This window comes from Echinops telfairi, unplaced genomic scaffold (genome assembly GCF_000313985.2).
Source record: "Echinops telfairi isolate 266 unplaced genomic scaffold, ASM31398v2 ScPeMD7_3533;HRSCAF=4204_0, whole genome shotgun sequence".
Taxonomy (NCBI): domain Eukaryota; kingdom Metazoa; phylum Chordata; class Mammalia; order Afrosoricida; family Tenrecidae; genus Echinops; species Echinops telfairi.
Window position 1 is genome coordinate 99,178,270 of NW_022107431.1, and position 13,573 is coordinate 99,191,842.

The 13,573-nt window shown below is 40.5% G+C and overlaps 1 protein-coding gene across 4 annotated transcripts in view; it reads right to left on the reverse strand.

Annotated features, from left to right (window-relative positions):
- MYO6 (myosin VI) overlaps window positions 1-13,573 on the reverse strand; it is a 185,029-nt gene that overhangs the window by 51,482 nt on the left and 119,974 nt on the right. For all 4 annotated transcript variants that reach the window (XM_030886766.2, XM_004696300.4, XM_030886763.2 and 1 more), the window contains exons 12-16: window positions 12,675-12,819; window positions 10,144-10,301; window positions 8,340-8,431; window positions 4,885-4,957; window positions 3,280-3,407 (exon numbers count right to left, since the gene is read on the reverse strand). In XM_030886766.2, coding sequence (XP_030742626.1) covers window positions 3,280-3,407; window positions 4,885-4,957; window positions 8,340-8,431; window positions 10,144-10,301; window positions 12,675-12,819 — 596 coding nt within the window. The remainder of the gene's footprint in view (window positions 1-3,279; window positions 3,408-4,884; window positions 4,958-8,339; window positions 8,432-10,143; window positions 10,302-12,674; window positions 12,820-13,573) is intronic.

The following is a 13,573-nucleotide window of genomic DNA, read 5'->3' on the forward strand; positions in this document are numbered from 1 at the left end:
AAGTGGAGAGCAAATGTTTTGAGAATGATGAGGGCAATGAATGTACTAATGTGCTTTACACAATTGATGTGTGTATGGATTGTGATAAGAGTTGTGTGAGCCCTAATAAAACGATTTAAAAATAAACAAATAGATAAATAAGAATACCTAAACATATACTAGAAAAACTGGTTAGAAGTCACACATGCATACATATATGCACCATGTGTATTATTATGTCTATCTTCAATGTAACATGTTAAAAATAAAGTGGAATTTTTTTAAAGATTGAAAAAAAAAAAAACCCACCTGAAATCAGCCTGAAGCAATCTGACTGATTTAAACCATACATCCTAACATGTTTAGACAATAGGCCTGTATTTACTGGAGGAACTCCACGGAGCATTCTACTCTGCACATCTGGGGTCTCCGAAAACCGAAACCGACTCAAGGGCAACCAACTGCAAGTCACTTGAGAGGTGGTGGTGTGGTGTGTTACATCTTGGGCTGCTAACCACTCTGTCAGCAGTTCAAAGGAAATCACCTGCTGCGCCTCAGCTCCTGGGAAGATGTAGGGCCTGGGAAGCCCTAGGGAGCAGTTCTACTCTGTCCTGTAGGACCAATGGCAGTAGTTTATCAAAGTGGAACATTTCTTATGTGTATATTGTATATTAATTTGGAAATGCTTTTTTGAGTCAAAATTAAATCTGACCTCAAAATAACCTTAGGTTAAGAAAGAGAGCGAACTAGGACTTCTCATTTAAAAGTGAGCGAACTAGGACTTGGGAATCTTATGTGCCTAACTTAAGATCAAAGAGCTAACAGACTACAGTGCCACTTTACACTCTGTGGGGGACACGTAAGAGTCTGGGGCCTAAACCAAACTGCCAGAACCTGACTCCCAAAGCTACCACTTCCTCACTGGGGGATACACAGCGGCCAGTTGGCCTCTCTTTGTATGTCTCCTAAGGAGTCCTGGTAGCGTCCTGGTTATCAGTTGGGCTGCTAACCTAACATCAGCAGTTCAAAATCACCAGCCGCTCAAAGGGAGGAAGACTAGACTTTCAACTCCCAGAGTTACTGTCTTGAAATTTCACATGGGCAATTCTGCTCAGTCCTACAAGGCAGCTTTGCATCAGAACTGACTCAATCGCAGTGAGGTTTTATTTGTAAGACTCCTAATAGGAACTGCCTAATATGACTGTTGTGAGGATTGTATTTTAAAATTCAAGCAAAACCCTTACAGCAGTGTCTAGCACATAATAAGTGTTCAAGAAATGATTTCTTTAAATTTTTCAAATTAATACAACAAAATTAATGACCTATACAAAGTGGGATTCATTGCCTTGCTCATAGTTCTAAGAAAAGTGGCTGCATCACATGCATGGCACTTGCTGCCCTTTGAGTTGGATGACTGTCAGACACTGGTTACAATTTCATGAGCAATTTGCTATCCGCTACTAACACAAATGCTCAGGGCTTTAAACTCAGCTGGAAATTCCACAGAAGAAAAAGCCTGGCAATCTGCTTCCTGAAAAACTACAGCCCAGGAAACCCTACGGAGCAGTTCTACTGTGTGACACCCGGGATCGCATGCACGGCGGGAAGCCCGATGGCAGCTAACAACTGACGACCAGGGGAGGAAGGACGGACGCACAGACCAATAGACAGACCTCAATCATCTTCCATCCTATTCCACAGTTGGTGAGTGTGTACGCGGTGCTCTAAACCAATCGAGTGAACTCAGAGAAAAAGGCTCCACATTTCAAGGACTCTTTAGGTATAGAGTTCCAGGTTAATGGGAGAGGTGGTTGTAGGATTGAGTCCTTAGAGAAGGTTAACAGAATTACATCAGTTTTTCAAACAAATCCACTTAACCTTGTGCCCACAGATTCTTAACTTTGTTAATGAGGCATGGAAACAAGAACACCCATTACCCCTCAATCTCCTGGGTGCACTAGAGCACCAAGTGCTACCCCAGGGTCAAATCTCGAAATAATGTATAATCTGGGAGGCATCTGCCTGTCGGTTCCTTAATTCCACTAAGCAGTGCTCTCTCCTTTGCGAGTGTGCAAACACTTTAACTGTTGCTGTGGCTAAAACCAACATCACATTTCTTTGGTGCTAACCTGGCTCTTTCTCACGCAATAATGAGCTATGTTTGTATTATTAGCCCCAGTGAGGCTGACCGACTTTAAAGATTAGAATTAGAGCTGCACAGGAAATACGTCAACAGTCACACAGTGTGGCCTCAGAGAGTCCTGCTCTACTGCTCACTGCTGCACAGGTTCAAGCAAAGCTCTATGACCCACAGCAGTTGAGGGAAGCAAGTTGATGGCGTTAAATCTACCTCTCATGTCTTCCTGCTGCTCTATTTTCCTCTCTAGTCCTGCTGATGGTTCTACTGCCTCTGCTTCCATCCCCTCTCTCTAGAAAAGAGGATCAAAATGAATCTGCCAATTGTCTAACACAGAATGCTTCTACCAGTCTAAAGGCACGATCTTCACTGCTGGCCTTACACATGAGCAGAGAGATGGCTATGACCCTAGGATCCCTTGGGATTCCTGACGTGTGGTCAAGGGCACAAGGAGACAGCAGGTAAATTTCTTCCGTATCACAGATGGGTAAAGATGTCAACATGGTAAGCAACTGCTGGACAGAGGCAGTACCCTGTAGACAAGGTTTTTCGATTCACCCACCATCTCCATCACCGCCAGCCATGCAGTCAGCACATCAACTGTCACCACTGCAAGCAAACACTTATGCCTGCTGGATCCCACTTTCATTTCCCCCAGGTCTGGAAGACTTTGGTGTGTGACCTCTTAAATGTAAAGCCTGGAGGCCTCTCAGAACACATAATCCAGCCTCTCCTCATACCTCTTCCCACCCAGAGGAAAAAAGCCTCGGTTAGGCAGATCACCAGCATCAAAAAATTCATCTGCATTGACAAAAGATGCTGCATTGGCTGTGGCATTGTCATTTTAAAACCCATACAATCTATCACTATCTCATGAAGGTGAAGTGGAGTAAATGTGTCTTTTGAAAGATTTTCTTTCCCATCCCAAATGTACTGCTATTGAGTCAACTCTCCAACTCCAAGAGCCCTAAGAGAACAGAGAGAGGTGGCCCGGGGGTCTCCAAGGCTGCAAATCTTCGTGGAAGAAGCAAGCCTGCCACTTTCCTCCAGCAGAGCAGTTGGTGGCTTCCAACTGCCAACGTCTCTGCGAGCAGCTGGGTGTTTGAAGCAGGGCCCCTTTCTCTTCCCAGTGACCAGTCTCAGGTTTGGAACGGTACACTCACAGTGAGCCGGAAGTGATCCTTATGCTTCTGGTGAACTGCAGATGTAAAGTGTTGGTCACTTGGCTGGGGAAGGCGGTTTTCTTCATCCAAAATATCCAATATTCCCACTAACTTTGCTTCAATTAAATCTATTTCAATGGGGGGGGCAATTAAAAATGTTTACAATAGGATAGAAACCAAATTATAAAAATACATAGGTAATAACTGATCACAAATTTCAAGGACTGGTAAGAAGCACTGTAAAATATGACTCTATACATTCTCTAAAAGTCTATGAAAGGTCGACACGTAGTATGTCAAACCTGACAATGTATTAGAAAATGAAAAGATATATTTTAAACAGGCTAAGAGAAAAAAGTCACTCCATAAAGAAAGCAGATTAATATAAAAACATTTCATCTGTAAGTTGGGATGAGAGGCTAAAAACCAAATATATCACCTGTTCCAAATGTCATCTACACTCAAGATGAAGCAAAACCCAGGAAGCTTTGTGTGCACTACTTTTATACATGTGTTTAAAGTACATCCTCAAAGAAAATCTACTCCGCAACAGCACATCTTCTTTCTACTTCTAGTCAAGCTTTTTTGAAGTTTCCTGCCTGTCAAAAACAGCTATAAAATGTGGACTGCTTAAACTATGGGATTTAAGAACTGCTGAACAAGATTTAAGTTTCAAAGCATCAAGATTCTAGTGATGCTGATCAGAGAACGGTGTCCCTGGAGAGACTGGAGTGGGGTGTTCTTAATTGAGTGTGGGCAGAGGGTGACGGGAGCTGAAGGATAAACAGAAGGAGAGGAGTTCCATCCACCCCAGGCTATCAAACCACACAGTCCCGGACACAGAGGAGGGAGAGGATCTGCTGTGCCAAGTGGATTTTATAGGTAGGAGAGAAACGTGCTCTGATGAAAGCTACACTGATAAAATAATAGCACTATTATTAGAATAATGTCTTGTCCAAATCCAATGCATGGTACTATATTGTCACATTGCATTGTCAAACTCGGCTTTCAAAACAAAGTTTATTTAATGCTTTTAGAGATGGGATCGGAAAAGGAAAGGTGACATAGTGCTTACTGGAAGTCTCCAGGAAATACTTCTTAACAGTTAAAAACAGAACAAAAACGCAGATGCCGTTCTCCCACTGCATAGTCTGATCTGGATGTGACATGTAGACTTCTGAAGTCAACTTGTAACCAGGCCGAAGACACTGGCAATGAACTGAGGAGGATGGAGCAGACCTACTCACAGGAAAACCAAGCCTGGCAAACGCCGGGAGCCTGGCCAACCCGGGAATTCATGCGTCCCTCTACTCCTCAAGCAGCTCAATCTCTCCCGCACGTGCTTGCACATGTAACCTCTTCAGCAGGATATGTCCATCATCATAAGTAGAACAGACTTTACAAAACTGCTCAGATAACCGAGTTTGAGGTCTTGCCAGAAACCACTCCCAAGCAATAGGATTGGAGATGTAGAACCTCTCCCTAATATCATAATCTTAAATCCCTTAGCCAGTCATAACAACTATAGAGGACAGAAAAATCACTACAAAACTCATTCATTATATCTTCCCATATATGCCAAAAGTAGAGCTAAATCATACATACCTATACAGTCCTGGTTATCGACATAATGTACTTCATTAACACCTAGGCCTTCTTTCTGATAGAGTTCTTGTTCCTAATAAATGAAATAATCACAATAAGCATAATTGTATGTATTGTGCAACATGAAACATTCTGTGTTCTGTACCATGTCTGCCTGTAACATTTACTGATTTGTCAGAGTATAAAGATTTCTATCAAACTTTGATATAGGTAAAGTTTATTGTGCCAACTTGGCCAATAAACACATGTGGGATTAACTGAAAAACGGAGAGATAAATGGCTCCATGAGCCTTGCCTTTCTAGTTCCTGGGTCTCTTGCTCTCTGATGGTTGGACCAGGGTGCAGCTGCCTTGGCCAGTTCCGTGCTTCACCTCGCAAGGCTCACTTCCTACAAGACATCCCTGAGGAGAAGCCACATGGACCTACCCCATGCAGCCCTGGGTGCTGGAGAAGCCGTGTGGAGACCCCTGCCAGCGCTAAGATGCTTACACACTCACTGATTCCACTTTCCTCCTGCAGTCAGTATCATTGCGTGTGTTTTGTGAGATTGAAGAGGACTTTGTAGATCGGTGTCGGACATAAGAGCTAATGTTGGATTTATGGGCTTGGACAGCACTGGGTTGGAAGGCTTTCTTAATGTACACTTACCCTTTATATAACATTCTCTCTTATACATCTGACTTTCTGTGGATTTGTTTCCCCAGACTAACACAAACTTGTATGGGATGGAGAGGAAGATCTTAAAAAACATTAGGGGTGTGCGGGAAACCTTGTCCAAAGCGATGTGCTATCAATATAAATGGTTAACAGACATTTCTCTTAAAGATAAGCACTTTTCTTGAAGTATCCGGAGCAGCCATCAACACAGAGAACCCTACTGATAACCACCCAAACTCCAAAACCATGACTTGGAAACATGTTTTGCAACTTTAAACCTGGGGGACTTCTCAGTAAAATAGATTATGTGTCAGGGCCAGACAGTAAATACCGTCAGCTTGGAAGATCATACAGTCTCCACAAAATTGCTGTACTGTGTCACTGGGTTACAGGAATCACGGATAATAGTAAACAAAGAAATAAAACTTTATTTGCAAAAGATGTGGCTAGCCAGATGTGACCCCCCAGGACTATAGTTTTCTGACCCCTGGAATTTTCGAAGGAACAAAAGAACTTAATTTAATCAATTTTTTAAGTTCAGATATCTATATCTGAAGCCAGCTCCCTTTTGAAGTATCTCTTACAGGTCCCAATAGCCCTAGTTTTCAAAAAATGGCTAGCATCGATTCTGACCATCTGTAGCCAGACACCCAAATCAAGTAAAGAGCAGTTTGCTTTCCCACAGCTTCATGCTGATAGGCAATGTTGTCATTAGGTGCCTGAGTAGGTGCTGACGCATAGCAACCCTATCTGTGTATGTGACAGAATATACAAAGTACATACCATTTGGAAATAAATGTAACTTGGAAAAAAGCTGTATGAACCAAAATTGAGTCTCTATATTTAATATAAGTCTAATATCTTCTTTAAACCTATATATACATACACATAACCATAGATAGATATAGCACACAATGGGCTTAGATTAATGTGTTTTAACAGTTTCTGATTGTTGAAAAAATTTCTGTCATTCTAGAGGGTACTGTCCAGTTAAACCCAATCCTGAATTTAAAATGTACATATTTAAGACTATAATAGAAAATAAACTTAAATCAAGACACAGTTCCCTCTAACACAGTTCTTCTTTCTAAATACAGCCTCTCATTGGGTTTTATGTGAAAGGCAAAGGTTAGAGATTGCTAAGCAGAAAGAATGCGTGTCAAACATCTCATGGCAACTGAAGCACGAATGCAGTTAGAAGAAATATTTTAGAGAAAATATCTTGCTCAGAAGAGCCATGGTGGTGCTGTTGGAGAAGCATTGGGCTGCTAATTCCAAGGTCTGCAGTTCAAAACCACTAGTCGCTCTGCAAGAGAAAGATGGGACTTTCTATTCCCATAAAAAGATACTGTCTCGGAAAGCCAAAGGGGCAGTTCCACCCTGTCCTATACAGTCACTGTAAGTCAGAATTGACGTGATGGCAGTGAGTATAGTATATAAGAAAGAGTTCCTCTGTGGCACAAACAGTTATGTTTTCAACTACCAGTTGGAAGGTTAATGGTTCAAACCCACCCATCAAAGCCACCTCAGACAACAAGCCTGGCAATATGCTTCTGTGAAAACACTATGAAGCAGCTCTAACTAGAGTTGGAATTAAGTTGACAGCAACTAATGACAACAATATATAAGTAAAGGAGAACCAATGATGTAAAAATTTAACAAAAGGTTGGCGGTTCAAGTCCACCTACATGCACGTTGAAATATACTCGTTTCTTAAAAGTCAGCCATTTGAAACCCTATGAGGCACAGTTCTTCTGATATGCATGGGATTGCCATGAGTCAACCCAATGTAATTGGTTATATAAGTAATATGTACAAACTTAGAATATTGTAGGAAGCCCATAAACAACGAGACACTAAAGATGGGAGGGCGAAGCTGGAGCAGCACAGAGATATTCACACTCCTTCAACCATACAGACAAACAGAATCCTAGAAGACAGCAGAGTCAGAACACGGAAGGGAGCAGTCTTGTTGACCAGCAGCCATGAGTATAAGCTCAGATTCCTGTGATCTTGTAAATGGCAGAATGCACAGAAAACTGGGTTTCTTCTGTAAAGAAAAAAGCGAGGCTTGAAGACCTCTAAAATCCATTTAATTCCTTGTGTCTTTATTCAGTAAAACATATCTCAAAAGGTACAAAGGAGGCAAGCTCAAGGGTCCTGGTAGGAAGCATTGCAGGTGTGAACTAGCAGAGGAAAAAGTAGTGAGACTAAGCACAAATCACCTCCGGCAAGATTACCTGGACAGACTTGTGCTTCTGAACTCTTTGGAAAAATATAAAGTAGCTTTATTAGACTTGCAATTTTGAGTTCCCCCATGTCCACAGTAATTTACTAAGTAGCAGATGTTCTTTATTGGACTGGAGACATGCCCAAGCCAAACGCTCCACACCCCATCAAAACTCCTGGCTTGAGCGTTTTGCTACCAGAGAGAGCATGTCGAGTGGGCAGAAGCAGAGAGACTTGTTGGAAGGACAGAAGAAATGGCAATAATGAAAGTCCTAAGCTGGTTAGAAATAGACAACAGAATTAAAAAAGAAACAGCAAAATTAAGCTTGATAAAATCACTACTAAGAAGCAATGATGTTCCTGGCTTCTGACAAGGCATCTACCAAGGGCTGGATCCCCAGAGGTCCCGCAATGTCATTAGTGAGGCCAATGCGCCTAAGCAGCAACCAGGCTTTGGTGATTACCTGGGCCACCTTTTCTTACAGTGCCTCAATCAAGGCAATGGGCACAGCTCTGGGCCTTGACATTTTAAATTGCTTAATATAATTCTTAAATAGAATGGCAATTACCTCCTTCAGAATCCTTTCATTAAAAAATTGTTGAAGTTTTTCATTGCAATAGTTGATGCAAAATTGTTCAAAACTGTTATGTTCAAAGTACTCTGAAAACATAAAACCAAAAGTGAGAGTCATCACTAGGTCAACGTCCTACTCAAATTCACTGCAGGATAACAATTTAATACGTCAATGCTTAGTTGAATAAATAAGTAAAATAAATAAGTAAAAATAAACAAATGCAATTGTTCTATGCTACACAAATACTTATTTCAAGACAACTTTTGTCAAGAATTAAAATACCTTGTTTCACTTGACAAAAAAAGTTTGTGTCATACGGAATATCTTAATATCTTATGGCTCCTCTGATTTGGCGTGTCCTGATGGGGTCTGTATGCCCGTTCTAGTTTGGCAAAGTATACTAGAGGTAAACCACTTTTCACATAATTTTTAAAGCAGGAATTATTAGAGCACTCAAAGTTAATTAAAACAAAGAAAGGCTTAAAATATAGGTGTTTTGAAATATTTTTGCGATTGCATCTGTAATATTTTAGGTATCCATGCTGTGAACACTAATTGCTAAAATTAAGGAACTGTACTATATGAGCTCTGAGATCCCTCTAGGTCTAACATGTTTTTGAGTCTGTGTGTGTGCTACATTACACTGGCCCAGGTCAGGGAACAACTGTCTGAAGACTGGGAAATCCTAATTCAGTCACAGGTGTTCCTCTGCATTCAAACAAAAGGTTTGCCATGAAATCTTAAACACCCACTGAATTAGGCTGGCAAACAAAAACTCTGCTCCTCCTAAAATGTGAATACATACACCTTCCTTGGACAAAGGCAAATTAATCACAAAGGAGTAAGGCTCCACCCCCCCACCCCCCACAGCCAACGAAACAATAAAGCCCAACTCAAAATTGGTCCCCAAAGTCAGATTTGTTTTGGAGATTTTACAAGCCTTTCAGAATAAAGCAGCAACACTGAGGTCTAAGGAACACATTTCAAGTCAGGTTGCACAACTTCAAACGGGATCTCAGATATTATTCATTTTGGTCTTAATCTGGTATAAAATTAATTAGAAAAACCTACTTATTCACTATTAAAGCTACAAACTTTATACAAAGTAATCAGGTTGTCTTATAATCAAGGTCAGCCTATACCCAGCTTTACACAATAGGCAAATATGTCATTCAAGTAGATGAGAACACTCTGTACTTTCTGCACAATTTTTCAAAGTACATTAAAAATGTTCATGACTTAATTACTAGTTTGAGTAGCACTCAAGAGCTTACTTTACTCATCTGTATTAAGAGTTTAGAGACATCCCTTTACTACAGTGATTTCAATCACCGTGTTTAATTTTAGCATTAGTGAGACCAAAACTAACCAGGAATTTTGTTTAAAGCATCAGCTTCTTATTTAAACTATAGTATGAAATGTAGGTTTGTGTGTATAGCTTAAAAGCAGAGGTCCTCAAACTTTTTAAACAGGGGGCCAGTTCACTGTGCCTCAGACCATTGGAGGGCCAGACTGTAGTTTAAAAAAAAAACTATGAACAAATTCCTATGCACACTGCACATATCTTATTTTGAAGTAAAAAAACAAAACGGTCAAAAACACCTGGCAGGCTGGATAAATGTCCTCGACGAGCTGCATGTGGCCCGCGGGCCATAGTTTGAGGACCCCTGGCTTAAAGTATATTAAGTAAAAAATATTACAAGAGGGACAAGCTCACTTTTTAGTATTTTATTTTAAAATAATGTAGGAAACAAAATGAAAAAATATTGAACAAATACAAACTCACAGTTACACTTACCAAATCCAGCAATATCTAGAACTCCAATAAAATAGGATGATGTTTCGAAAGGGAAGCACTGATTTACTCTGTTTACCACATGATCAAAGAGATGGCTGTAGACTGTCTTTGCCAAAGCATCACGGGCATTGTTTGCTTGCTCCACTTTCAAGGGCACCCTAGTAGAAGAGCGTGATACCAATGAGAATTCTTTACAGTGCTGTTTTGTGAAAGGATGCCAGACACCTAAGCACAATCACTAGAAAGAACAAAATACAAAGGTGCCTGAATCACGTGTAAATAAGCATAAATGAGGCTCAGTGAAACGAAGAGAAGAACTAAATGGACTGCATGCTATTAAATTAAACATCTAAGTCCACTGCCACTGAGTTCATTCCAACGCACAGAGACTCTAGACGCAGAATAAAATTGCTCCTTTAGGTTTCTTAGACTGTATATCTTTACAGAAACAGGCAGCCTTGTCTTCATCCTATGTGGTTTATGGGCTTGAACCGCCAACCCTATGATTAGCACCACCAGACTCCTTTTAAAAAACTATCACCTAAATTAATATATACATATATATAGACATAGATATGTTATTGGTTATAAGAACTTTGGGCCTGAAAAGAAAAACCTTTTGAACCTTAATTTACACTTCCCTACAGAGCCCTGGTGGCATAATGATTACGAGTTGTGCTGTGATTCTCAAGGTCCGCAGTTCAAAACCACCAGCAGCTCCTCAGGAGAAAGACAGGACTTTCTACTCTCATAAACAGTTACAATGTTGAAAACCCACAGGGTTAGTTCTACCCTCTCCTACAGGGTCACTATGAGTCAGCACTGACTCGATGGTAGTGAGTTTTTTGTTTATGCAAGCTAGATACATAAAAGTTACTCAGATACTGGTCTTCCTTTTGATTTTTCCATAAATACAAGGAAATTATACTTAATTTCTTTTAAAATGGTAACTTGTTTATATTGTTTGGGGGGGGGGGAGTTTACATCTTAAGATGTGAATTACCTACCTCTACTATGTGATATTAAGTAACCACACAGTGTGCCAGTATTTGATGCTGCATACACAGCCTCTCCCCTCAAGAAAACTACAGTCTTAAGATAGGAGAGTGGCATCAAAGAAAATTCCCAAACACTGCTAAAAGCTGTCAGAAAGGGAGGCGTGGGGTATCACAAGAATACCAGGAAAGAAAAAAAAAAGAAATTTCAAAGGTTCCTTAAAGTCATCTAGGTCAGTGTGATTCTTGAATCCTTTTTAAATAGTGGTCTGATAACTAAAACTTCCCGCAGAGAAACCCTTTTTAAAAGTGAATCTCCTGTGGACACCTCATACCCATACATAAGTCCCTTGGCGCAAACGGCAAATGGCGGAAGTGATCCCTGAAGTCCTACATAAAACCTTTAGGCCTCTGAGCAACTATGGGGCACTACTCTATACCCGCCTTGCCAGGTTTTTCTTTATAATAATAATAACTAAGGATTAGCAAAGAATCAGACAAAGAATACTTTGCTAAGATTTTCAGAAATGTTGGCACTACAGTATTCCTATGGTGCAAAGTTCTACTCAGGGACCCACTATGACACACGAACTGGCTTCAAGTCAATGACAACTGGCTTAAGCTTTTTTGGGGGGGGAGGGAAGAACCCATCTTATTCTAATTTGTTAGGAAAGTTACAGAAATATGTCACTAAAACCCACTCAACTCACTGCCATTGAGTCAATGCTCACTCATGGTTAGCCCCTGTGGGTTTCCAAGTTTATGACTCTTTAAGGGAGTAGAAAGCCCAGTCTTTCTCCTGCAGAGCTGCTGGTGGTTTTGAACTGCCAACCATGCAGATTGTAGGCCAATGCATAACCACTATACAACCAGGGCTCCTCTAGAACCCACAACCAGTCTTATTTAGCAAGCAATGGAGGAGATGAAAATTTTATAGTGTCCCAGCATGATAATGCAAATAATATCCTAATTTCCAGTGACAAAAGCAAAAAGGTATTAAAATATGACACTGAACTAAAACAGGGCATATAGCAAGACACAATCTAGAGGTGGTTGGTTATTGATGTTTAAATTGTAGCTATGCCCTCATTTTCTTGTCATTGCAATTTTCTCTCAACAAATAATCCTAAAGGTATGGGGAAATTCCATTTGCTAGGTGTCAGTTTTACATAGTTGAAGTTTTACACAGTACGTGCAACATTTTGTTTGCATGGAAATATACTCCTAAAGTAAATTATATAAAGCTTACAGAAAATCTTTAATTGTACAATTAAGTCATATTTTAATAGTTCTGTAAAAGTAAACCTCTTAGCTTATAAATTTAAAATTTGTGTCTTCAAAAAGCAATTTAGTAGCTATGAAAATTCCCACTTATTTATATGGTGTTTTATTACATGAGATGCACAGAATTTTCATCTATCGACAGGGATTTTATAATATTATAATAAAAAGAATGAATTATGCACAAAGACCAACTTTAAGATTCAGCTCCGTGACAAACAGCAAAGAGAATTTCTAATGAGTTGAGGAACTTACTTTATAACTGTTCCTTTAGTGCCCCCTGCTGTTGTAAGCATGACTCTCGTGGTTAAACTCACACGAAGATCATCTTGGTCCAAGCCCAGTAACTCGGCACAATATTCCAATGACTGGGTAGATTTATTCTTCAGATTACAACCACCTAAGGAACATATTAATGACTATACTAAATGAATAATTATAAATTAATAAACATTTGCATATCATTTTAAAGCCCATTTCTTTGAATTACACTTTATTTACATAAAAAGGGGGAAACGATTATAAGGATCCATATATATAACCTCCTCCCTGGGGGACTGAAAGGAGAGGAGTGGGTAAGAGGAGACGTCGGACAGTGCAAGATGTGACAAAATAATGATTTATAAATTATCAAGGGCTCTTGAGGGAAGGGGAGCGGGGAGGGAGGTGAGGTAGTTAGTTTATTGTGCCAACCTGGCCAATAAACACATGTAGGATTAATTGAAGGGCAGAGGGATAAATGACCCCATGAGCCTAACCTTTCTAGTTCTCTGGTCTCTTGCTTTGTGATGGTCGGACCAGGGTGCAGCTGGCTTAGCCAGTCCCCTGCTTTAGCTGGCAAGGCTCACTTCCTGCAAGACATTCCTGAGGAGAAGCCACATGGACCTACCCCGATACAGCCCTGGGTGCTGGAGCAGCCGTGTGGAGACACCTGCCAATGCTGAGATGCTTACACATTCACTGACTCGGCTTTCCTCCTGCAGTCAGCATCATTGCGTGTGTTTTGTGAGATAGAGGAGGACTTTGTGGATTGGTGTTGGACATATGGGTTAATGGGTTAATGTTGGACTTGTGGGTTTGGGCAGCACTGGGCTGGGATGTTTTCTTGATGCGCACTTAACCTTTATATAAAATTCTCTCTTATACATGGGTTT